Source organism: Pyrus communis, chromosome 8 (genome assembly GCF_041283825.1).
Source record: "Pyrus communis isolate YQ-2024b chromosome 8, ASM4128382v1, whole genome shotgun sequence".
Classification (NCBI taxonomy): Eukaryota; Viridiplantae; Streptophyta; class Magnoliopsida; order Rosales; family Rosaceae; genus Pyrus; species Pyrus communis.
In genome coordinates, this window is record NC_142572.1 from 21978853 (window position 1) to 22004136 (window position 25284).

The window sequence follows — 25284 nt, forward strand, 5'->3', positions numbered from 1 at the left end:
AGTTGGCTGGGCTATCAGTGGTAGTCGGATTGTGGTGATGGTCTGTGACGTGACAACAAAGATGGAGCAGGGTTGGTGGTGGTTTGTGATCTATTTGCAAGAGAGTGATCGAGAGAAGCAGAGAGATGAGAGAGAAAGAGGAAGGGGAACAAAGAGAGAGAAAGAGACATTAATGACGAGTCATTTATCACTCAATTTCACCCAGGCTCGGTTGAGCTGATCTACTGTGACCCGTCCTTATTAAATTTAAGCCGAATCCAACGGGTTTAAGAAAAGTTAAATTTAAGCTGAATCAAAAATAAACCTTCAGGGTTTCTCAGGCAAGAAAAACCACCATTGGCAGAAATTTGCAAGCCAATTGAAGCAGAGATTTGTGATAGAAAAGTGGAAACGGAAGGAAAAGTCGAGAAATTTCCAACCCCTCTATGGTTTTTTCATGAAAGAAATTCGCAGGAGTGGAGCAGTTTTCCGGGAAGAAAACCGCCGTGGATAATCGTCAAGAGAAAGATGCGAACGTTGGACATTCAATGTTCAAAACATCTTTGGAAATTTTAAAAGGAATTGTTATTAGGATTTCAAAAATCTTATTCTACACTCCAAACTTTCTATATTAAGAAAGAAAAATACACTTATGAGAAGTGTAAAATAAGATTTTTGGAATTCCAATAATATTTCCTATTTTAAATTGAACTAGATTTGGCTGCAGTAAATTCAGCAGCAGGTCCTACTTACATCCAATCCCGGTTGGACATATGTCCAAGTTTGATTAAAAAAATCAAAACTTGAACACGTGTCCAGCTGAAATTAGATGTAAGTAGACCTGCTGCTGAATTCTTCAGCAGCCAAGTCTTTTCCTTTTAAATAGAGTCTAGGCTTCATGGGTTTAGGTTCCATTATTGAACTCGTTATCTGCTTCAAAGTGTCAAACTAGGCAAACATCCCCTGCCAAATAGCAGCCACATCTCTTTTGATCAAGAAGGCTGAATAAGTTAATGGAGAGTTGATGAAAATTTTAATTTTGAGCTTAAATTTTAACAAACTTCACCACGTGAACTATCTTCCGGTTACCTTATTACTAAAGGTACCATTAATCCCACTAGTATTAATATAAGAAAAATTAAAATGGAATCTTGAACCAATACCTTTGTACCTGTTCCTATCCTATGGTAGGTAAGAAGATAAAGAATATTTTCATAACAAAAATATTACTCTTGCTGCATTTTTTATACTTTATTTAACCACCTTTTTAATAAAAATAAGATTCACATTTGTTGTGAGATCTAACCCTATCATTACACTTCACATGAAGTCCAATAATAAAGATAATAAAAAAAAATGAACAGTCAATCCCACATTTTAAATTTGTCACCATATTCTTTCCCACCTAGAAGCATGATATACTATTATATTATATAATTCGTCCATAAAATGTGCTCATACTACTTCTATTCACTTCACAATTCAAAAATATTCACACAAAAGAAAAAACTAGGAAGAAGAAGAAGAATTTGATAATTTCTTTAAAATTTCAATGGCTAAGAAGAGCAAGGTTTTGATCATCGGAGGTACTGGTTACATCGGAAAGTTTATCGTTCAAGCGAGCGCAAAGGCCGGCCATCCGACCTTCGCTTTGATTAGAGAGACCACGGGCAACGACCCTGGTAAGGTGACGAAGGCCGGCCATCCAACCTTTGCTCTGCTTAGAAGCACGGTCAACGATCCTTCTAAGGCTAACCTCATTGAGAAGTTTAAGAATTTGGGTGTCACTTTGCTCTACGTACGCATATTAATCTCTATTTGTGTTTAATTTAATTAATTATGTACGTAGTTAAATACGGTGATTACTATGTAGGGAGATCTTTATGACCATGAGAGTTTGGTGAAGGCGATCAAACAGGTGGACGTTGTGATATCAACGGTGGGTTTCAAGCAATTTGCAGACCAAACCAAGATCATTGCAGCCATCAAAGAAGCTGGCAATGTCAAGGTTAGTGTCTTCAAGTAACCGGGCAAACTTTAGTTAGGCTGTCTGATCACGTGACATGTTTGACTATCTAATATTGACATGTTACCTACCATCTACATATCCTGTCTTGATTAATACTATCAATATTTAGATGAAAATTTACATGAAGATAAACAGAAGACTTGGAATTATTAGACAGGTCACAGACTCAATTTTCCTTTTTCCTTCTAATTTAGGGTTTTTAAAGTAAAGATTTGTTCAACTATGGGGATTAATAGTAACAGCCTATATCTTATGCAGAGATTTTTCCCGTCGGAGTTTGGAAACGATGTGGATCGAGTGCATGCGGTTGAGCCAGCCAAGTCTACGTTTGACGTCAAGGTCCAAATCCGGCGTGCTGTTGAGGCTGAGGGCATTCCCTACACTTATGTCAACAACAACTTCTATGCTGGCTACTTCCTGTCCTCATTGGCACAGCCAGGTTCCACATCTCCACCCAGAGACAAAGTCACCATCTTAGGGGATGGAAATCCAAAAGGTACCACTCGCGTTAATTCCAGTAGAAAGTGCTTCTGTTCATAAGCGAGATTAGTAATTAATTAAGTTGTTTTTGAAAAGGCACATGGGAGTTCTTTATGAAGAAAGTACTTGTTTGGTACCTTTTTATAAGGTTTTATGATCCATAAGAATTTTTAAGTGTTTTATATTAAATAGTGCCAGAAACGCTTTTAGTTGTCTGCAACCGCTTCAATTATTTCAGAAGCAGTCTCAAACGTGCTCTGTATCTTTTGTTAATGTTGCAGCTGTCTTTAACAAGGAAGATGACATTGCAACCTATACAATCAGGGCCGTTGATGATCCAAGAACATTGAACAAGATCCTCTACGTGAAACCTCCCCAGAACATCTACTCATTCAATGGGCTTGTTGCCCTGTGGGAGAAGAAGATTGGCAAAGTCCTTGAAAAAGTCTATGTCCCAGAGGACAAACTTCTCAAGGATATTGAAGGTCAGTAAGTAACCATGCATTTTTCAATACAAACAATAGTGGAAGGGAAGGAATTCAAACTTGGGATCTGGAGTGCATGAGCGAACGCTCTTAATCAGCTGTGCTATAAGATTCCTGCAGTAATTAATCATGATCTGGTTAATTAACATTTGTTGTTTAATTTTGCAGAGGCCCCAACTCCAATCAATGTGATATTAGCAATCAACCACTCAGTGTTTGTGAAGGGAGATCAGACCAACTTCGAAATCGAGCCGTCGTTTGGAGTCGAAGCTTATGAGCTCTACCCTGATGTGAAGTACACAACTGTGGACGAGTACCTCGATCAATTTGTTTGAAGAAATTAAGATCACAGGGCTTCAGCTAAGATATTTGCATAACAACTCAGAAAAAATAATTTAAATGTTGTTAATGTTGTTTGAGCTGAAGAGTGTTTGTGATGGGAACAAAATTTACATGGTTTTAACGCAATTTCTATATCCTAGTCGATGGAGTGTTAGGTTTCTACACGTGTCTGGATTTGAGACTCCCCTTCCCTATATTATTATAATAGTTTCGAACTCTTTCACGTGCCGTTAATAATAATAATTTTTTTTAATGTAATTTCTCTGTTTTCCTGCACATTTGTGGTTTATTATGATTTTCATAGATGTCAAACACTTTGAGATTTCCTAGTATGTAGATTTATAACTAAAAATAGTGAGATTTTTGGGGTGGACTGGGAGATTCTACCATACAACCGGATGATATTTTGAGATATAGGAATATACTAGAAATAGTACCCGTGCGTTGCTGCGAGATTAGAAACTGTATGAAAAATTATGATTCAAAGGGATAAAAGATTGTTAGAGAAAGTTAATGTTATTTGGATCGAAGGATGTTCAAGCCTTTTAAAAGAATTTTTACATGAAAACGAAAAATTGGGTGAATCAAGCTCTTGGAACTCTGCAAACCACTTTCTGAATAGCATGACCTGGAGCGATTGTGTAAGAAAAGTTGGTAAAAGATAGGGTAAGAGTATTATATACAAAATTATATTATAGGAACTATTTTATAGAAGGTAGTCTTCTGATATATTCACTTGTAGTTTCAAAACCAATAAAAGAATGCAAAACAGAGTATATATACACAGAAACTAAAAAAACTGAAATATGTGAAGATACTAAAAACTGAAAAAGGTTTGAATTCCTATGTTTCAAAATGAAGGAAAATCTAACTGGCTTCGTTGGTTGTTACAACCAAAAGATTTTAGTATTATTAAACAATACTTATTGAGGAAGATGAAAAAGAAGGAAAAAAAAAAAAAAAATCTGTTACGTAAATTGGTTTGTGAAACAATGACAGATTTCTATCTTTAATGTAGTTGGAGGATTTAAAAGACCAGGTTGAACGACCAAATAAAAATAAATAAATAAATAAAGAAATATATATATATATATATATATATATATATATATATAAATCTGTCTTTCATGTAGTTGGAGGATTTAAAAGACCAGGTTGAACGACCAAATAAAAAATATATATATATATATAAATATATGTAGGGGTAGACAGGCAATGAGTTCATCTGTATCTCATCTTTATATAAACTGATGCTGAATCATCTTTTTATAATATTAGACACAAAAACAAAAAAAAATGTAGAACATGAATCAAAGCTAACTGTTGCGATTCATGTTTAGATACTTCACCTTGGCGAAGGTCCCTTCTACAAAAGTCACAAAAAAAAAGAAAAAAATAATATTAGACAAAAAAGTTGGTGAGAATAAAAAAAGAACCAATTGGAGAGATGAATAACCATTCTAACCAATCCGGTACTTTTAAATCCAAGAAAAAAAAAACTTGAGAGAAGTTTGAAAAAAAAAATAAAAAAATAAAAAGAGAGAACATTATTTCAATCATTTTCCAGTCTTTCAATTGAGAAAATATTATTAAAAATCGCAACCTTCTTAGAAAACTACAACTATTTTACAAATTTCGTCACCCAGCACAACCAAGACACCATAATTTTTTTTATTCAAAAAATTCCCACATATTCAACTTTCACACTATAGAAAACACAATTTTCACAGTATTAAAAAAAAGTCTTACAGAAAAGGCTCAAATGAAAAAATCGAAATTTTTTAACCTGAGCGTGCTTTTGGGTTATGGAGAACTTCGGGAAACACTTCCAAGTGTTTCTCATGTTGTTGTTAATAAAAATATAAACTTGTTCATAATAAAAGCACTTCTTGCAAAAGTGTTTCCTAGAGAAACAATTTTCCAAACGGGCTCCAAACAACAATATGAGAGAGAGAGAGAGAGAGAGAGAGAGAGATCATACACAGAAGCAAATTCAGGAGGAGTTTTGAGAGAAGGCTCAGGGTACTTTTCCTCAATGATCCCAACAATGACATCAGAATCCGCCACCCATTTGTCATCAAACTTCACCGCAGGTCCACATGCACCTTCCCCTCTGGATTCACTTCCGTAAACCTACAAATCACCAACAAAAACCCCAAACCCAATTCCTTAGACACTCCAAAAAAACACAACAAAATCCATTAAAAGTACAAAAATCACATATTTCCAAAACCCAAAAATTTAAACGAATTTTATTACAAAAGCATGAAAAATTACTAAAAACCTAGAAATTTGAAGCAGATGTTTACCTGCAATAGGTCTAGAAGCTACCTGATGTGAAGAGCAACCGTTTGAGACCATCGTCGAGGCTGACCATTGCCGGAATCGTCAAAATCGTCGGCGTACGACACTTTCTATTAAGTGTGTCACGGAGATAAAAGTGACAGGAAAGAGAGAGAAGGGAGAAAGAAGAGTCGAGGAGGGTTTGGTTATGGTTGGCTTGTGGTTTGAGAGTTTTAAGGTTGCAGAGAGAAAGCGAAGAGAGGAGGAAGAAGAACGTACCAGAAGAAAATGGAAAGACCCGACCTTTTCAGTTTCCTTCCTAAAAGCGATGAATGACACGTGCAAATCAGGCAGAAATGAAATAAAAGAACCAAGCAAGGGCAAAAAAGGAAGAACACTGTTAATGAACAGTGTTTTTTGTGTTGGGTTCGATTATATGTATAATATCGTCAGCCCTCCTGTTTAGGTGTCTTTCTTATTTCATTATATTTGTGCGGTCACGTTTAAATCACATCAATATTTTATATTTTTATTATTTTTTGTCTTATTATCTTTATAAAAAAAAATTAATATAAAATGTTGACGTGGCTTAACCATGATCGCACAAAATAAGAAGGGATGAGAAAGGCACCCAAACAGCAAAGCAAACAATCTACCTCCATAATATCCTCGGCTGCATCCAAAATCTCTCACTAGGCAAACCAGCATGAACTCATAAGTTACAAAATCTTTTGAGTATTTAACATAAAACATTTCTTACAAAAATATGAGATTATATGTATTTGGCAACCTTATACTAGGTATCTCTTTTCTTTTATAATCATTACCAAAATGATGCTTCGTGGCCAAACGCACAAACACTAAGTTACATGATCTCATAAAAACATGAAATCCTTTGTATGTTTTTCCACACGACATCACACTGGTCTCAGTCAATGTGAAAAATGTCTTAGTCTTTTCTCCCCTCTCATTTTTCCTTGTAATAATTATGGAAACGACCTCGGTGGCATATTGACACGCGAAAGCAAGCACTTGTACATTGGACCCCCATGTCACACGAACAAAGTTAGCTGTGGTTAAATTAAGACCTTGAGTTTAAATAGTAATGGATGTTAATTTGGTTAAGCCTAGGATATAGTTTTAGGTTTGGCTTTTCTTGATCTAAACTGTTCTTGACTAGTGTTGTTTGCATGGTCAAGTATGGGCACTTGCACATTTAAATTGAGATAATGCTAGAGAGATCAAATTTTTAAACTAAATTTACAAATCAAATAATGTATCATCAATATGAAATAAACATGTTAATCAATGTTTAAGTAATAATTCAATCATCAACAATCACATTATTTAATTTACAAAATTTAATTTACAAATTTAATTTTCTTAGCATTATCCTTTAAACTGTTACGTGACAGTGCTTTCAGCTCATACAAGTCATCATATCATCCTTTTATTCCTGTCCTATTGACTTTGAACATGTGCATTCAATGTGGGACTACTTAGGTTTATACACACACGCCTTTAAGGAAAGGGATTTCCATTTTTCAAAAAAAATGGGAATTTCCTCTTAACCATTAGATTTAATTTTAATGAAATTATGTGGATGAGATTAAATTACAGGTCACAGAATCTCAACCACATGATTTCATTAAAGTCAAATCTAACGGTTAAGAGGATATATATATATATATATGTGTGTGTGTGTATGTATATATATATATATATATATATCTCTCTCTCTCTAAGGGAAGGGGTACCATTTTATTTAAAAAATAGGAATTAGTTGTGACTCTAAATCGGCTAGAGAACAGCTTAGCCTTTGCATTTTTCTTTGATCTGAATCTAAGTCTCACACTCGGATAACCATATTAATGTGGTTCAAATTCGTCATTGACGAAAATCGAACCCAATATCTCTCATTTACAAGTGGAAATGAAAATCACTAACTCGTAATACTAAATGACACCTGTTACCAATTTTAAAATTGAACAAAAGTCAGTTGTGGTCGCATTTATATTATTACACTATCGATCCTTACATTACAAGCCAGTTTAAATTTGGTCCTCAGCAAATTATGAGTTGAACTTTGTCTTGCTTGCTTAGGAGACAACCCGTACCACAATGTCTCTTTTAACTTTATATAACTTTATATAATGACAAGAAAACATCCATCATTCAACGTCTTCGCTCACATATGATGTTCCCTCAGCTTATGCTTTTCCTTACCTTTCGGTACAACTAACATCAGGAAAAACGACTAACTAGCCCTTAATATAGCGTTTCATTCCCCCTCGACGTTTAGAAAACAAAACAAACATACATTTTATAGGAAAACCAGTGCAGTTCTCTTCCTTGTATTGACATGTCACACTTACATTTTTCTTCCGAAGATGATCAGAGAGGCTCATACCGAAAAGTGCGAGCTTTGTCTCTGAAGTAGCTTTTATGCACGAAGAACAATCTAACCTAAGATCCTATAAGAATCGGACTCCGACTCCGCCTTAATTTAACTTGAACTTAGTATTGTTGATCACAAATCTCAATGACTCTATAAAGACCTTTACAAGACTGGTTTCTCTGTGCTTCAAACCTGGTTTTAGTTCCGAAACTGGAGCTTGCGCCAGTGATGGTGATGCTGTAGGGGCTTCCGTAGTTGGCAGAACTCGTGGTCGACGTTGTGATTCATATCCTACGATTCCAATCAGTCTTCTACCCTTGGTTCCTTCAATTTCCTCACCTGCCAAACACAAAGCAAAATAGATTACAACAATTTCAAAGTACGAGAGATCCAAGGGTACAATAAAATGTTCATAACTCAGTCTTCTTACCATTTGAATCCAAGTACGGTTTGGAAGTCTCTGAAAGAAAAACGAGTGTGGGGGTGATGACAGTAAGAGCAGCCCAGAAGAAGAATATCACAACATAGGTTCTCCCACTCATTTGTTGCCCGTCGGGGGTGGAGCAGAGAGAAAACCCGGTTTAATTGGAGAGACAGAATATTATGTTTCAATTCGAGGGGTTTAAGAGAAGGAATGGAATGCAGAAAGAGAAAGAAGAAAGAAGAGAGAGGATAGAGTAGAGGAGACCACGAACACTATTAGCTGGCCATTGCCTAATTAATTATGTGATTAAAATAAAACACTAAGCTTAATTTACAAGAATTGTTTGCTTATGGGTTTTGATAAGACAAAAGTCAAGCAATAAAATAAAAACTGCAGTGTGTGATTTCGTTGTTCAGTTGGTGGAGGGTTGTTATGCATATTAGGTGCATGATTTGGACATCTATCTGGCATCTCACAAACCCTAAGACTCTCCCCAAGTCCACCTGGTAATCATAACCCCGCAGCCCCGCTTGCTTAACACCACGATTTAATTAATGCACAACAATAATATACTCAAAACATGGCATTCAGTAATTCAGCAGCAAGTAAAGCGGAAGAAGAACGAAAGTACAGGTAAATATCAAACAGGTTAATGACAAGTGAGAATTATCAATTTATGCAAGTTTTCACTCCTCATTAAGTCCTAATAGTAAGCAAATTATCCTAATAGTGAGAAAAATTCAAACATATCTATGAATTTTGCGAGTATTAACAAGTAAAGTTTTCAGAAAAAATAAAAACATTCAAACACTGCACTTCTTTCGTTCACTTTTCCTAAACGCTGATTCGACCAAAGCTTCAGTCTGAGTTCGCTGCATCAGATCTCTTCCCTGTATACCTCTGTAATAATCAAAGGGAACGAGTAAAAATGTTGAACTTAAGGAAACTCTCAACAAATACAATTGATCCTGCTTTAGGGTAAAAAAAGGTAAATGGTGGCTGAACAACATTGTAGCGCTCTCACCTGCTTTCCGATGCTGAACGGTACATATTTGTACTTAATCATGTGCATTATCTGGCGCTTCATTGTAAGAGTAAAAAGAACGACCCAATAAAAGAGGAGAATGGGCCAGAAAACGGGGACATCAAACAGGGAGAAGAAGGTCATCAGAAAAGCGACACAGAAAGCCTTTGTAATGGAATACCTGAAACCACATAAGCAAGAGAATAAATTACTGAGTCTCAGTTAGCAGTCATAAAACTGAACACATACAAGCACACATTAATTGCAATAACGTATATGTTACAGTAAACAATGCGTTTGTGCAATGACTATTTTCAAATCGAGAAAGAACAATCTCGACTGCTGAAGTCATTCACCCAATCCCAACTTCCATTCAGCATTATCGTGAGCTGCTTCATGAAGGACCCCGTTATCCTCCATCTCTTTTACACTCTGTTCTCGATGAGGTGCCATCAGCGGAACCATGTTGATGCTAAAAGATCCTGTTGACTTATCAAGCTTCATATTAAGTTCACACTTCTACCATCCATACAAGTGCACACATTTTAAAAGCATACATAAAAGTAGCCAAGACATTTTAAATTAGCCACAACACCTACTTTCAATCACACCAAAAAAACCCGGGATCAGAAAGGCGGATTTTTTTTGGTGTGATTGAAAGTAGCATTCATATAAGTGCTACTCAAACATTTTAAACTAGCCACATACTTTAGATCACACCCAAAACCCCATAGAAAATACATATACAATGCAACTATCTCTCACAATTTCAACAAGGAAGTTCCTCATTACCAGAACTTGAACTCGGGAAGGCGGCGAATGAACGGCTTAAACTCATCCGAACCTCGGGTTGGCAGCGAAGCCCCGTCCAACGCTTCGAGCTCCGGATCAACCTTTGGTGACAGAAAACCAATCAAAAGATTCAAGATATAAATTCCCAGGCCGTATGACACAATGTAGAACCCTTGAACATAGTAAACTCGGAGCACATAAACCGCCACCACGGCAAGAGTCCCCAGCCACCTGTGAACCGGATTCGGGGTCGACCGGTCCAAGTAGTACTGAAATGTCCTTGAAAATTCGTCTCTCCACTTCGCCAACGGCGCCACCGCCGAGCCAGCATCGCCGCCTCCAACTCCTTCCATGAAAAATTAGCCTCCGATTTTCCTGAGCATCAAAAGCAATGACCCAACTCAAAATATTAGATTCTGTTTGGTTCCCGAGAAAATAAATCATCTCTAGAGCGTCACCAATTCGGATTTATCAATTCACATTTCATGGGTTCATCAAAACCCCAATAATCTCTCAAACCCAAATCGGAATCAAACATTTTTCAAAGGAAAAACGAGATTAAAAATGGAAAATTTTGAAAATTCTCCATAAAAACCAATAATTTAGTTCAAGAAAAATAGAGAGATAGGAAAAAGTCTTTACCTTTCAAAGTGTGTGTTTGGATCAGATGAGAGAATCAAATTGTTAAATCCAAATTTCTAAGCAGATGAATTTTGTAAGCTTATTCACTACTTGAGGTCGGTGAAAATCAAAAGGGTGAAGAACATAACATAACACGCTAGCCCTCAATTGCATGCGCGCGGTTAAAGGCATCGAAACGCACAGCTTCGTGTTTGACAAATTAACCGCGTCCTTTAAATGGCCGTTGGGCTTGGCGGTTAATTAAAGGCCCTTGCTCAATTTTTTGGGAGAAGATCTCCTTTTCTCTAAAGATATATTTGAAGGCTAGTTTGAACCGTACATTTAAAATGACTAAAAGTTATTTAGTACTACTGTTTAGTGGTATTTCTTTTCATTTGTAAGTGAGAGATCTTAGATTTGATTCTCGCCAAATGTGAGTTTGAACCACATTATTGATAGTCCATAGTGAGGCTAAGTCCACCCCCTCTTATTTAGTGTAAATAATATTGTTTGTTCAAAAAATAAAAAGACTGAAAACTCTTTTTCAAGTGCATTATTTTCAAAAACATTTTTACCAAGCACGCTTTCAATCATTTTAACAGCACTTCAAAACTAACCCTAATTGATGCTATTCATCCACACAATGGTCATTTGGGCATTATCACAACAATTTATTTTTTGGGGGGTTAGGAAGACTCACTGTAGCCACCATCGTGAATTACCAGCGTAAAGAATCGAACTCAGGATATGCCATGTGAAGTACGGACTTGAAATTCATTCCTAACTACTGAATCACCTCGTGATGGTAGCTATAGATATTAGGTTGAACTCAGTTGAAAAATCACTATAATTTAAACTACAAAAACCAAAATGATTAAACTACACTAACCAAGATGAAGGACGAAAACCATACTTTGGCTCTAATTAAATTGAAACCGGGGATGCTTTGGTAATTTAACAAAAGAAGGTTAAAATCCCTTTAATACCCTCCCTAGGCTTTGGGATATTCTACCCTAACCCTTCCAATTTGGGCCAATACCTTCGTTTCTCCGGCCTGCTTCAAATCACACAACAGAGAGTCAGAGAGAGTGGCAGTGAGCGGAGGAGCTGGTGGTAGCTGGCGGAGCAAGTGAGAAGAAGATGGGGACTTTAGGACGAGCAATATACACCGTCGGATTCTGGATTCGGGAGACGGGCCAGGCCATTGATCGCCTCGGCAGCAGCCTCCAGGGCAGCTACTACTTCAAAGAGCAGCGTAAGCCTAAGCCCTTTCTCTCGAACCCTAGATCCCATCTTTTAGCTCAATCTCTTAATTTCGGATTTCATTTATTTTTTATGATTTTGGTAATTTACGGGATGTTTGGTTCGCATTTCGTATTGATTTCGACATCGAAGCTGTAGAATTAGCATAAAGTTTAGGGCTTTGCTTTTCATTTGATAGGCAATTGCAGAATTAGATAGTCATGTATGAAGGAATGTGTTTGTTCTCACTAGCAGATTATTATCAACCCAACATTAATTTGAAAATTTTGTTAAATGGGGGTTCTTGGAATCGTTAAATATTGGGGTGTGATATCCACACCCCTTTTCACTTCTCACACCCTTCCATTTTTTGGCTGTCAGATAGGATGAATTGAAGAATATCAAAGAACAGAAATTTTAACAAAGTGTGTGTGAGAAGTAAAAAGGGGTCCCTAAATATTTTATCATTTATATGAAATGAAATTTTGTGGAGTAGTTTTGAGTAATGGAAACGATTGGGCCTGTCGTTCCGGTGGTAAAGTGGTGGCCTTTCTGCGTGTGTGTAGCCAGTCAAACCGTAAAGCTCAAAGTTTCATGGTCGAGGAGGGGAGGAAATGAAGAAAACGAAAATGGAAATTTTTTTTATAACCAGCATTGTAGTTTGGTTCACCTATTTTTGAAAAGCTAATACATTGCCAGCATAGTGCATTCTTAGTTTGTTTACATGGGTGATTCAGGGTTTTCGGGTTGTGATTATGTTCTTTTCTGTAGTGTCTCGACATAGAACTCTGATGAACGTATTCGATAAAGCTCCTGTGGTTGACAAAGATGTGTTTGTGGCGCCAAGTGCCTCTGTCATTGGCGATGTTCAAGTGGGAAGAGGGTCTTCCATTTGGTATGGATGTGTTTTGAGAGGTAAGAACTTCTTTTCAGACACAGTCATATACAAATTTCATTTAATACGACGTATACATGAGTTCTAAGTAGCATGGGAATTTTGGAAGAAAGACCACTCTTTTTAAGCTGTTTTTTTCCTTTTTGTTGGTCCATGAGCTGACGATTTGTGCTTGATGTTATCCATATCTAGAACCTCTTTAACCTTTATTCTGTGTTAGATTTCAAGTACATATATTTCTCATAACATCTGTGCATATATGTTACTGATGCACTTTGCAGAAATCGTGGATTTGTTACACCTAAACATCTGTGCATGTACAGTCAAGTTTAGAGTTGAAACTAGGAGTAATATTCAGATTATATGTACATTTTATTGGGAGAATATGCACTGTTGCTGTTCTGATTTGTCTTTTTCATAGTTTAAACTTTATACAGTTGTGTCCCGTTTCTCATTGTATACGGAGGTTAGCAATGGTAAGAGTAGTACTGGGTACTAACAGTTGATTAGTTATCTGTGGGGAATTCTGGTTTGTTGTCAATTTAGCTGGATATGAGATGTAATTGTTTTTTAGGGCTATTTTATAGTGGATTTTGGTAATAATTTGTAAAAAAATAATAATGTATTTTTGCATAGGTGATGTGAACAACATCGTTGTTGGATCTGGAACCAACATACAGGACAACTCCCTTGTTCATGTGGCGAAGTCTAATTTAAGTGGGAAGGTGTTACCAACTATTATTGGAGACAATGTTACTGTAGGTGAGTAATTATGCTGTCAAAGATATGTTTGATTCGAATTTGCCTGATGGTAGTTCTGAATAAATTTTTATAATTTGTGTAACAAAAATTTACATTGAGCAGGTCACAGTGCCGTTATACATGGCTGTACTGTTGAGGATGAGGCCTTTGTTGGTATGGGAGCCACTCTTCTTGATGGTGTCGTTGTTGAGAAACATGCCATGGTAGCTGCTGGATCCCTGGTGAGACAGAATACAAGGATCCCTAGTGGAGAGGTATGTGTAAAAACCCTACCTGCTGACCCTCTTTATCCATTTATACGCAAAGGATATTGGGAGTCTTAACACACGTATAAAAAATAGCTTAGAATTTGAATCTGTTGTTGTTACCACTATCCAGCCAGATTCCAAATTGCTGATCCTAAAACATGTTCTTACTTTGGATCCAACAAAATAAATAAAAAATCAGTTATCTAAAATTTTATTATATTTCTTCTGTTCGTGCTCGTTCTGGCAGTCAGAGAAGATTGTATTAATCTGAAATTCTTTGAATTATGATTGTGCCGAGATAGACTAAAAGCAGAGTTATCAAAAAAGCCTTTCTAATATTCTAACATCTAGATAAGAGTTATTTAAAAAATACACAACAAAGTTTACCAATAATACCTAGTTCAAGTAGATCGATATAAAGTGACACGGGAATGGCTGGAGCAGAGTGCTTGTTATTTCTTTTATTTTATTTTTCTTTACTTTTTATGTGTGTGTGTGTGTGGTGGCATTGGTGGAGTTTCAAATTTTCCGCCCTCTGTTTAAAGAAGTTGAGTTATTCGAGCAGTAAACGTCTGTTGTTTGATTTCCCTTTTAGAAATAAATGTGTAGGGACATAAACTATTTTGATAGGACTGGTGTCAAGCATCCTCTTACTATAAAAACGTAGGTACTGCAATGCAAACAAAGAGAAAACCCTTATTAATGGTATTATCAGCTTGGAATTGTATGCTACGATTCCGGACTCAGCTTTATCCAGGCAGGCTAAGTTAAGCTTTTATTTATGCGGTCCAAGACCGTCAACTGTTATTGATAATTTTGTTTCACATGAATTTAGAGTAAGCAGTAAAATGCATTTGTATTACAGGTATGGGCAGGAAACCCAGCAAAATTCCTGAGGAAGCTCACAGATGAAGAAAAAGCCTTCATCTCCCAGTCAGCCACCAATTACACTAACCTTGCACAAGTCCATGCAGCTGAGAATGTGAAGTCGTTTGATGAGATTGAGTTTGAGAAGGCCCTCCGCAAGAAGTATGCACATAAGGATGAGGAGTACGACTCAATGCTGGGTGTTGTTCGTGAGATTCCCCCAGAACTTATTCTTCCCGATAATGTATTACCAGATAAAGCAGCAAAGGACCTAAAATAATTTTGTAAGTTGTTTTAGTTTTCTCCTCCTTTTTAACTCGAATCTTGAGAGATTTGGGGCACCAAGAAATATTTGTTGTTAAGCACAAATACATGGAAGGGTATCATTTCCTTTCCCAATAATAGCCGGTTTTAGGGCAGAACTATGAATCTTTCTAGCCAACGGATCTACAGAAACTATATTTTCTGCTCCGGCGGTTTGTATGTTGATGATGTTCTTTTGTATCCAAGGTACCTAATTTCTTGATGACTTCTAGTTAATTTTTATACTCATCTCTTCTTCCTCTCGATCAAACATTTGAAAGTACATTGTTGTCGTCGTAATGTATTTCCCGTATTTTCTGCTCTCTCACATTGCATTCAAATAGAAGACTGGAAACATTGTTTGCATCACAGTTTGTGGTCGATGGGGATGGGGATGGTCGATGTTTTGCTGAAGTAATCGTCATTGTCAAGCATGAACCATGCCGGGAAAAATTCTACAGTCCGGCTGTCGGAAATTGGGGTCACAAGGAGCAACGTTTCGAAATGTTGCGCCAAGGCTCTCCCTCCCTTGAATTAAAGCATGCATATATTAAAATTAGGAAATAAAACAAAGCTTGGCCACAAAATACATGAAATCTTTTTTGCAGGAATGGGGCACAGGCAAAGATTTGAGCCATTGCTTTTGCATAAAGTTTGGCAACAAGATGACTACTGGAAAATAGTTGGCTAATGGGGAATCTTGGAAAGTTGCCACCCTAACGTTGTAAATGTTTATGATGATAGAACATTTTCGAAAAGAATAATTGGCTAATGGGAATCTTGGAAAGCTAAAATCTCCGTGATTTCAGTAGAATATGATGGAAGATGATTGGCATTCCCAACAATCATTCGAATGAATCAGCAGAAGATGATGGAAGATGATTTGGATTCCCACCAATAATTCAAATGAATCAAACCCTACGCGATAAATCTCTCCTCTACATGCCCTACTATAAATTTTCCTCCAATTATTCCTCTTAATTTTCCCCCTTTTGAGTATATGTAGAGATTAAATTCGTATCGGGATACATTATTGCTAGTCGTGAGGTTTAAGTTTGATTCTCATCAAACTCCTTCATCCCTTAATGTAAATGATATAGTTTGTTTAAAAAATAAAAAATAAAAAATCGCACTAGGATACATGGACTTAATTATTTTTCGTCCCTGAAGTAAAGCTTAATCTGCAATTTTCCCTGAAAGTGTTGTCTATTTTATCTTTCTTTTTTTTTTTTTGGAAATTAAATTAAAATAAACAAAGGCAATGGATGGATATAAAAGAAAGCTTGTTCCCTTAGTTGTTGGTGATGTGGTCTATCATATAATATAAACAAAACTAATGGAAATGGTTTAAAAACTTTTAAGTTTTAATCAAAATGATAAAAAACTGTTGTACGTGAATAGTACCAGGAGTGACTTTTTAAAGTAAAAATATCTTTAACGTTAAAAGTGAATAGTACTTGAGTGTTTCCTTAAGACTCCCTGGGGATGCTGCAGTTAGCACTAGACTTAAGAGACATTTTGAATTGCTTAGTTCATAAATCCAATTAGTTTTGAGAAGTGTTATTGGCACTCCAACAATCTCATTTTACACTTCTTACAAATGTATTTTTTTCTTCTAAATATAGAAAATTTAAAAATTTAAAAATATCAATAATAATTCCCTTAATTTTTTCTCACTTTTCTAAATTCTAACGGTTTGCTTCACGCCTTTTTAACGGTTTGCTCCACGCCTTCACCCATATAAAACCAATTAAAAGATTTTGCGAAAACTCAACGATCACATTTTTAAAAGAAGAAGATTAACTCACGGTTTTTTTTAATAATTTCTCAAAATTTATAGACAATAATTTGAAATTATTGTCCGTTGTATTGTAAGCTTCTTCCACGTAATGTAGAGCATTCCGAAGGTGCTCGGGCTCCACCACCCATGCAAAGAATTTATCGAAAACTCAATAATTTCATTTTCATTTGACAAGAAAAAAAAACCCTTTATTTTCACAAAAACTATAAATTAAATCAAGACATTTAATCGACTTTACAAATGCAGGACACCTTATACTTTAAATTTTCTATATTTAGAAACAAAATAGCATTACAATAAGTAAAAAAATAACTTCTTTTAAGTGTCAATAACATCTCCCGACAATATTTACGAATATAGTAACATAATGAAACATACAAGCACATGACATCAACTAAACAAAACAAGATAAGAGGAAAAAAAAACACTAAACAAGAACAAGAACAAGACGTGGCCCGTTCAGGCTTTTGGACTGGACCTGCAAACTTGCAACGGCGCCTCCTGATTGCTTTGCATTGTATATAAATACACGATTGCTTTGCAGTGTATATAAATACACGACAACAACACAAGCCGGAGTGTGCAGAGAAGGAGAGAGAGCAGAGTACCGATTCCCAAAGAGCCAGAAGGGCCAGGAAAATGGGTGCAGGAGCCTCACCCGCCACCCCCAACCCCGCCGCGCGAGAGGCTCCTCTGGTACTAGGACTACAGGCTTCCGCCCTCGTCGACCATGTTGCCCGCGTTGACTGGTCCCTGCTCGATCAACTCCCCGGCGAGCGCGGTGGCTCCATTCCTGTAATCCCCTTTGGACTTCATTGCTCCTTTTGCAATAATTTTTTTTTTTCCTGCTACTTGGGTTTGCAAATTTTGATGCTTTTTATGGATTTGTATAATTTTGAATTCTGGGTTTTGTTAATGTTGCTGAATTCAATCAGAAAGTTGGGGACTTTAGCTTTTGGGACGTATTTTTGTAGGTTGAAATTGAAGAGCTTGAGCATATATTGAGTGAGGTGAAAACCCATGTAATTTCATCCCCTTATGTTTTCTTGCCAATGAAAACCATCGCCGGTGGCAGTGTTGCCAATACAATCCGAGGGCTGAGTGCCGGTTTCGGAGTCTCCTGTGGGATAATTGGTGCATGTGGAGATGATGAGCAAGGCCAGTTATTTGTCAGTAACATGAGCTCTCATGCTGTGAACCTCTCTGGATTGAGGATGAAGAAGGGACCCACAGCTCAGGTTAGGATTTAGCTTCATTTTCTGTCTTTTTTCGGGGTTTTCGGATTGAGTTTGTATATGTTGAGTGCTGAAACTTTGATGGTAATTTGGTGTGGTGCAGTGTGTTTGCTTGGTCGATGCTTTGGGCAATCGGACAATGCGTCCCTGTCTCTCAAGTGCTGTGAAACTTCAGTCTCAGGTGCATGCCTCTGTTTATATGCCCATGTATGCATACATATCTGCGTGTCTCTGCATGTGTGTGTGTGTGTTGTGTGTGGTGTGTGCTTGGGCTGTCAGTATTTGGACAACTTCTTTGAATGAGCTTACAAAGAATTATTAGAATTATCCAGGCTGATGACTTGACGAGAGCGGACTTTAAGGGCTCTAAGGTTAGTCTCTTCTATACTCCAACAAAATGTAATGTCATAATGCGCTTTACGCAGAATCATTTGTGAAACTTAGACATAGTTGGTATGATTTAAATAGTTGAAAGGGTTTTGTATATGTAAATGCTGATATCTCTTTCCTTTCAGTGGTTGTTGTTGAGGTATGGTATCATCAATTTGGAGGTGATTCAAGCGGCTATATCGATTGCGAAACAAGAGGGTCTATTTGTGTCCTTAGACTTGGCCAGTTTTGAGGTACAATTATTTTTCTTCGGATTCTTTTGTTTGGAGGATGGGATTTGTCCAAATTTGTTGTCCAAGCAAGTTGAGATCCCACTCATGACTTATTTACTGGGAGAGAGCGTTATGACACAAGATAATGCCGTTTCCAGAATGAATGACAAAAATTTCGTTAGAGTATAGCAGTCCCCATACAATATTGAACCGAAAGGCTAACTAAAGAAAACTAATAAAGCTGCAAGTGCATTGGTTTAGAATCTTGAGTTTTGATTTGCAAGCAAAGTGAAAATACATAGTTCTGATTCTTAATCTTTGTTTTCTTATTTCGGCTTTTAATATCAAGTTTCAGGTCTCTATATATTATCTTATATAGTCTTTAACCTTACCCAGATGGTTCGCAACTTTAGATCACCTCTTCTGCAGCTGCTGGAGTCAGGGGACGTAGATCTCTGCTTTGCCAATGAGGATGAAGCAGCAGAGTTGCTAAGGTGACTTTCTTTTGGTTGGAATTGTAATATGTTAGAACTGTTAACCCCAATTTTGATGAAATAAAGCTGTCTCTCCTTTTCTACCATTTTGGTTGATTTTTCCTTCTTTTCTAGCGGACTGGTAATGTGGTGTTAAATTCTGTTGTAGAGGTTCCGAGGGTGAACAGAAGGCTGATCCCGAGGTTGCACTTGAGTTTCTGGCGGAACACTGCCGCTGGGCTGTGGTGACGTTAGGCTCCAACGGATGTATGGCAAAGCATGGAAAAGAGGTCGGAAGCTTAGTAAGATTTTAGCCCGGTGTTATGTTGATTATCGAGGGTATCTTCTGAAATTTTTGTCTTCCTGTGTCAGATTGTGAGAGTTCCAGCCATAGGGGAAGCCAATGCAGTAGATGCCACAGGAGCAGGAGACCTGTTTGCGAGTGGATTTTTATATGGATTGGTGAAGGGATTATCTCTGGAGGAATGCTGCAAAGTAGGATCGTGCAGTGGCGGATCTGTTATTCGATCTCTCGGGGGTGAGGTCACGCCCGATAACTGGCAATGGATGTACAAGCAGATGCTGACCAAAGGCCTCACTCTTCCTCAGATCCCCACATGATTTTTTATGTTCTACTGTGTTATCGGAACAACGATTGTTTCAAAATTCATGACTACTAGCCAACTATATATGTTTTCGAAAGCAACGGCATAACGATGGTTGCATTTTGAGGCTGACTTGACGAGTGAGTACAACCGAAGAACATCAGGGGAGGATACTGAACAGATCGAGGCTGTTTTGTAACTTTTCTTTCTGGTTTAAGTTGCAATGTTGGTTTACTGTGTTTACTGTTTTTGCAAGTTTTTACTTGTTATATGACACTAAATGTTGCGTTTTTATCACAAATAGTCCTTGTATTATTTCGAATTCCTCGATCCTGTTCATATCCATTTCTATTTGATCAATGTTATCCTCTCTTAAGCAAAATCTGAAGTTGAAACTGCAATGCTTGCCTGCAACCACATTTTTTCTAATAAAATTTCAAAGAGACGATGGTATTAACTATTAACGACTAAACTCCCTCTGAGGCGAAGCAAGAGCTAATAGAAAACCGAACTTTGCTCGAAAACCTTGTAGATGCACTTAAGTTGCAGCGCTCGCTAGATTGTGTGACAAACAACATGATAATCTACACTAAATTCATCAAAACAACGTTAAAAGATCACAAGCTCCGTAAACGGTTCCATAAGAACGGTGTTTTTGGACACCAGTTAGGTTCAATAACTGTGTCGTACGGTACCGAATGTAAAGTTGATCTAAGCAGAAGCCACCTTCAAAATGTTTGTAAGAGAGAAGAAAAAGATAAGGGCGAATGTTCAACGATAGATTGTTATCTTCCACAAATACCATCCATACTCTTAAAAAGACACATAATGCTAGAAAACCTCGTTGATAGGACGAAAAGGCAGCTGTAAGTATCATCCTCAAATATCCATCGGAGCTACATCTGGTTCGGGAGCAGCACCCTGGTCAGCGCCAGCACCAGCACCCTCTTCTGCAGCTGCAGCAGGCTCAGCACCGGCTTCAGGTTCAGCAGCAGGAGCCTCATCCTGCACGATCTCAAATTCATCGATCAACTTCTGGACGGTGTCTTGATCCAATATATGGAATGACTCCCCAACTCCTACCACAGCAATTGTGCATATGGAACTTCTCAGTTTTTCTCCCTGCAAGGTTTCCCTAGTTGCAATGAGGGCATCCTTGATCAGATCCTCCCTTGAAGAGCCTGTGAAGTTCTCAAACCTGCGTTCCAAGTATGTCTTTGCAGCTTGTGAGCGAGACCCTATTGCAAATGCCTGGTATTCAAAGTAGTTCCCACTTGGGCAGTTGTAATATAGGTGTGCTCCAGACTCATCCAACCCACCTACTAATAGTCCAACACCATACGGTCGCTTCCATGAGCGCTGGGTACAGACCTGTTATCCACAGGGTATATAACTAAGAAAACGAAACATAGGCTCTCCAAATAGATGTACAAATAGACACATGTAGTGGTAAACATGAAGGGAAGATAACTGATTAGAGAGACCAAAATAAATATTGAAGAGACATCAAGGAGTTTTTTTGCTCTTTTTGAGGCAGTTTTGCAAAGTTTTGCTTCTAATCAGAAGAATACGGGTGACAAACAGATTCAGCATCTACTAGTAACAAACGCCCATTCCTCAAGCTAAAACGGCTGATTTCAGAACCCAACAAAATTACAAATTTCTCAAGTCTAGAGTTCAACTTCAACTCACTTCAGAGAATAAGCAAAATACGCAACTAACATAATCTTACTGAATCCATTCACTTGTATCCTTGTGGATTAAAGCTTACAAAATTTGAGCAGATGTCTCCACAAAATTGTTAAATGAATGCATAAGAATATGCAAAGATAAACCTCTGTATACCAATCTGAAATAAAATTTAACTACAAGATTCAAAGATAAATAGTGTGTACATGTGAGTGTATGCACAAAGAGAGAGAAGGGGGGAGGAAAGTTCTTATCTCAGAATTCTGTCCGCACGCAAATAAAGTACATTTTTCATAAGTTGTATCATACATAATTCTTAACACCAGTAATCTACAAACAGTAGCTAGTAGCTCATCAACAACAAACCAACTACTCCGGAGGTACGGGATCCCGAAAAAAAGTTATCCTTTCTACATGGAGCCGATTTTTTTTTATCGAAATGCATAATGTACATGTCTATAACTACTTTACAAGAAAAGGTATAAGATCTTCATGGTCACAAGAATTCCTACAAAGCCAGTTAGACAAATGTCTACAACTACAACACAATCCAAACACAAATAGCCTATCAATTCTGCCCCGAAAATTTACTTTACCATATGCTACTCAGGTGAAACGGATTAACAAGATATGATCTTTTAACTTGGGTTGTTTGATACCTAATGAGACCGTCAATTTCCCAGAAACCCCCCGGAGATTAAGAATTTTAACTACCCACCCCCGGGAAGAACCCTAATCCCCAATTCCCCATCCAACAATCACAAGTCACAAAACCCATCCACTAAAAACCAAAAATTTACATAAATGAGCTGCATAAACAGATTCAAAATTAGGGCTTTTACCTGAGCCTTATCGGCGAGCTGAACGACGAGTCGTCCTACGGGGAGCTGCGACTCGTACGTGTAGTTGTAATTTATGGCCTCCGACCGCATGTACCGGGAGAGCACCCGGCCGTCGGCTGTGAGCCCGGCAATGGCGACGCCGATATGGTCGTCGACCTTGAAGATCTTCTTCTGGTGAGAAGAAAGCTCGGAGTTGGCCTTGTTGACGCACGCCAAAACCACGTGGGTTTTGGATCGGAGCCCAATGGCGGCGGACCCTTGCTTGACTGCCTCCATGGCGTACTCCACCTGGAAGAGCCGCCCGGCGGGGCTCCATGTCGTCACGTCGGTGTCGTATTGGTTCCTGAACATCTTTACGGCGTCGTTTCTTGTTTCTACCTCTAAGCAGAAATCACAGTGCCTCTCTTTCGCTGAACTTCTGGGTTTCTTGTTTCTCTCTCTTAAGCAGAAATCACAGTGCCTTTCTCTCTCAGTGAACTTCTGGGGAATTTTATAGAGGGTTTCTTTTTGTTCAAGGCAAGTGAGACTCCGACTCTCTATTTCTGCAAGAGAGGGTTTTTTGTGCCGAATTCGGATCCTCACCGGATCCTTTTGTGAGGATTCCGGATCTATTTATTGTATCCGTTTATCGTGCATCGTATAGTTATAAATTATTTTAAATGTTTTTATTTAAAATTAAACACAAACAGTATTTGATAAAAATAATCACATAATTTACAATAAACGGATATAATTTACAAATTTTCAAGATTCTCACCCAAAGAATCCGAAAGGGCACAAAAAAATCTGGGGAGGAACCTGTTGGTTTTGTTTTGTGCCTACATTTTTTTCTCTTTGCTCGTAATTGGTAAATTAAAAAAAGAAAATAAAGGGTTTAGGTCTGAGCCCAGATGGCTTATTGGGCCTCAGGCCCAAAAGTAGGTCTATGGATTGTGGGTTGACTATAATTCTTAAGCAAAAAGTCTAGCCCATGGAGTTGGACTTTGAACCCAAAATGTACAGGAGAAAAAAATTTACTACAAGGGGGAGATTTTTCCATCATACATTCATCAGACGGATAATGCTAATGAAATCAAAATTTTCAATTAAATTTACAAACAAAATGAAGGAACATCAATTAGAAATAAGCACGTTAATCAACACTTAAATAATAATCTAATTATCAACAACCACATTATTTGGGGTTACAAAATTTGGTTTAAATATTTGATTTCCCTAGAATTACCCCATTGTGGCAGATACAAGGGCATCCCCTGCATTTGAATCCACTAGTAATTGGAGAACTGTGGGACTAGAATGCAGGAGAGTCACCCATATAGTCCTGGTCTCTTAAGGTCCTTATTTAAGGACCTATAAGGACAAAATGCATATTAGTCACAAAATTATATTAGTTTAGATCTAAGTGTTTAAAATATTTGACAACTTAATAAAGCAAAGCAATAAAAATGAGTTTTTTTTATTAGTTCATGAATTTTAAGCCGATTTTGCTTTATTAAGTGGCCAAATATTTTAAGTTTTTCTTAATCTAAACTAATATAATTTTTTGGCTAATATGCATGGAATCCTCATAGGTCCCCAAAATGAGAACCTTATGAGAGCAGGATTCTCAACCATAACGTGTCTCTTGGGCAGATGGATGACGCGTCACAAGAGGTGAGTTAGATTTCTTAAATATATAGTTTCATTTTGGGATGCTAAAATAGTCCTTCGCCTCTTCATAATACATGTTCTAACTCTACAACATTAGGTGTTTCATATCATTTTTTTCTATTAAAGGAGAATAACTTACATTCACGCAAATGTATATCAGAATATTATCACAATGCGTGTATTATTATCTCGTGACATGGATTTTAAGAAATTCCATCAACAAATAAAAGCCTGTTCAACGGTGTTGGCAAAGCACTAAGCTAAAGAAAAAGCGAAAAAGAGAAGGAGCCTCATGATCATCACATTGTTATATATTTTTTATGCATCAATTATTCATGTGATCATTAATCTAAGATATTCATTAGATTCCCCCAAAAAGGCCTTGTCTCCTCAGTCCAATCATACATAGTTGTTTACTAGTCCTCGCAGGGTCGTTACTTGTAACTTTTGCAGATGAAAGTGTGCATGTGCGGCCATAGATGATGACGTGCTTTTGTAGAAAGTTAAAGCTATGTCTTAATCTATTGCAAGGTTTATGAGCTATAGGTTGTTGAAGATAAGTCTTGACGTATCAAAAATGTTATTTTTTGTGATTGAAAGATCATAGGTTTGAGTTATAAAAATAACATATTTGTAAAATACGAGTAAGATTGTGTATGATACTCTCCGCCAATCGCAAAACAAAAAGTCTTGTTGGCTTGAGATCGTCTTTTATGAGCAAGTTGTAAATTCTCACTAATTTATTTTCTTGCTGTGCATAAATAAAGGACAGATCCATTAGGGGCTTACTAAACCTCGAGACCGTAGAAAACTGGAAAAAAAAAAAAAAAGCACATAAGGTCCGCAAAGGACTGTATGATAATCTTGGTATGAGGTTAAAAATTCCAGATCCACCACTAAACGCCTGATTGGAAGTGTTCATGTTACAAGCATTATAAAATTATCACTATTTTTGTCATAAAGCACTTTCATAAACGTCATTTTAGTTACTTGAAAGCGTTTTTAGCTAATAATAAATACGCAACTTAGATTACTTTAAGTCAGTTGCATTACATTTTTAATTTTCAAGCCAAAAACGAATAAATTGGTTAGATCACACATTGGGCATTGCCATTGCCATTGCCGAATTTGTTTTAGTTAGTTACGTGAATCGTCTCTCTATTGCATATTTGCATGCAAAAGGCTTCAACAAAAACGACTGTTAGGTTAATTG

General features: G+C 37.2%; 5 protein-coding genes and 1 long non-coding RNA gene across 7 annotated transcripts; 3 read left to right on the top strand and 3 right to left on the bottom strand.

Moving 5' to 3' along the window:
- Nucleotides 1-1474: 1474 nt before the first annotated feature.
- LOC137718583 (phenylcoumaran benzylic ether reductase Betv6-like) lies at nt 1475-3489 on the top strand. The gene is made up of 5 exons (XM_088699307.1): nt 1475-1777; nt 1853-1987; nt 2267-2504; nt 2770-2973; nt 3142-3489. The coding sequence occupies exons 1-5, from the start codon at nt 1532-1534 to the stop codon at nt 3306-3308; spliced, it is 990 nt and encodes a 329-aa protein (XP_088555433.1). The 5' UTR covers nt 1475-1531; the 3' UTR covers nt 3309-3489.
- A 323-nt stretch (nt 3490-3812) lies between these two features.
- On the bottom strand, nt 3813-5882 carry LOC148695357 (uncharacterized). Of its 2 annotated transcripts, none has more exons than XR_015965788.1 (3): nt 5647-5882; nt 5297-5448; nt 3813-3943 (listed from the first exon to the last, which is right to left on the bottom strand). It is a non-coding gene; the product is annotated as an uncharacterized LOC148695357 (long non-coding RNA). The 2 variants fall into 2 exon arrangements; XR_015965789.1 differs by lacking the exon at nt 3813-3943 and adding an exon at nt 4487-4681 and having other exon boundaries at nt 5625-5882.
- A 3175-nt stretch (nt 5883-9057) lies between these two features.
- On the bottom strand, nt 9058-11002 carry LOC137718058 (protein RER1B-like). Its single transcript, XM_088698224.1, has 4 exons — nt 10879-11002; nt 10237-10611; nt 9445-9625; nt 9058-9320 (listed from the first exon to the last, which is right to left on the bottom strand). Exons 2-4 carry the CDS (start codon nt 10587-10589, stop codon nt 9279-9281), a joined length of 576 nt encoding a protein of 191 aa, XP_088554350.1. The 5' UTR covers nt 10590-10611; nt 10879-11002; the 3' UTR covers nt 9058-9278.
- An 848-nt stretch (nt 11003-11850) lies between these two features.
- Nucleotides 11851-15397, top strand: LOC137717559 (gamma carbonic anhydrase 1). Its single transcript, XM_068456959.2, has 5 exons — nt 11851-12112; nt 12871-13014; nt 13631-13756; nt 13859-14010; nt 14870-15397. Exons 1-5 carry the CDS (start codon nt 11998-12000, stop codon nt 15149-15151), a joined length of 819 nt encoding a protein of 272 aa, XP_068313060.1. The 5' UTR covers nt 11851-11997; the 3' UTR covers nt 15152-15397.
- A 1978-nt stretch (nt 15398-17375) lies between these two features.
- On the top strand, nt 17376-20272 carry LOC137717467 (pfkB-like carbohydrate kinase family protein). Its single transcript, XM_068456853.2, has 8 exons — nt 17376-17770; nt 17950-18213; nt 18314-18391; nt 18543-18581; nt 18726-18833; nt 19209-19306; nt 19455-19575; nt 19658-20272. Exons 1-8 carry the CDS (start codon nt 17615-17617, stop codon nt 19904-19906), a joined length of 1113 nt encoding a protein of 370 aa, XP_068312954.1. The 5' UTR covers nt 17376-17614; the 3' UTR covers nt 19907-20272.
- A 195-nt stretch (nt 20273-20467) lies between these two features.
- On the bottom strand, nt 20468-23139 carry LOC137717468 (proteasome subunit alpha type-1-A). The gene is made up of 2 exons (XM_068456854.2): nt 22422-23139; nt 20468-21261 (listed from the first exon to the last, which is right to left on the bottom strand). Exons 1-2 carry the CDS (start codon nt 22770-22772, stop codon nt 20770-20772), a joined length of 843 nt encoding a protein of 280 aa, XP_068312955.2. The 5' UTR covers nt 22773-23139; the 3' UTR covers nt 20468-20769.
- Between the last annotated feature and the right edge of the window lie 2145 nt (nt 23140-25284).

Bases quoted from the DNA above. Each gene is read 5' to 3' on its own strand.
- LOC137717559 (XM_068456959.2), top strand. From the start codon at position 11,998: ATGGGGACTTTAGGACGAGCAATATACACCGTCGGATTCTGGATTCGG. The intron at 13,015-13,630 runs GTAAGAACTTCT...ATTTTTGCATAG, and splicing joins GTATGGATGTGTTTTGAGAG to GTGATGTGAACAACATCGTT. The intron at 14,011-14,869 runs GTATGTGTAAAA...TTTGTATTACAG, and splicing joins CAAGGATCCCTAGTGGAGAG to GTATGGGCAGGAAACCCAGC.
- LOC137718058 (XM_088698224.1), bottom strand. From the start codon at position 10,589: ATGGAAGGAGTTGGAGGCGGCGATGCTGGCTCGGCGGTGGCGCCGTTG. The intron at 9,626-10,236 runs GTAATGAGGAAC...ATGTGGTTTCAG, and splicing joins CTTCCCGAGTTCAAGTTCTG to GTATTCCATTACAAAGGCTT. The intron at 9,321-9,444 runs GTGAGAGCGCTA...TGATTATTACAG, and splicing joins CGTTCAGCATCGGAAAGCAG to AGGTATACAGGGAAGAGATC.
- LOC137717467 (XM_068456853.2), top strand. From the start codon at position 17,615: ATGGGTGCAGGAGCCTCACCCGCCACCCCCAACCCCGCCGCGCGAGAG. The intron at 17,771-17,949 runs GTAATCCCCTTT...GTATTTTTGTAG, and splicing joins AGCGCGGTGGCTCCATTCCT to GTTGAAATTGAAGAGCTTGA. The intron at 18,582-18,725 runs GTTAGTCTCTTC...CTTTCCTTTCAG, and splicing joins CGGACTTTAAGGGCTCTAAG to TGGTTGTTGTTGAGGTATGG.
- LOC137718583 (XM_088699307.1), top strand. From the start codon at position 1,532: ATGGCTAAGAAGAGCAAGGTTTTGATCATCGGAGGTACTGGTTACATC. The intron at 1,778-1,852 runs GTACGCATATTA...ATTACTATGTAG, and splicing joins TGGGTGTCACTTTGCTCTAC to GGAGATCTTTATGACCATGA. The intron at 1,988-2,266 runs GTTAGTGTCTTC...TATCTTATGCAG, and splicing joins AAGAAGCTGGCAATGTCAAG to AGATTTTTCCCGTCGGAGTT.
- LOC137717468 (XM_068456854.2), bottom strand. From the start codon at position 22,772: ATGTTCAGGAACCAATACGACACCGACGTGACGACATGGAGCCCCGCC. The intron at 21,262-22,421 runs GTAAAAGCCCTA...TGTGGATAACAG, and splicing joins AGCTCGCCGATAAGGCTCAG to GTCTGTACCCAGCGCTCATG.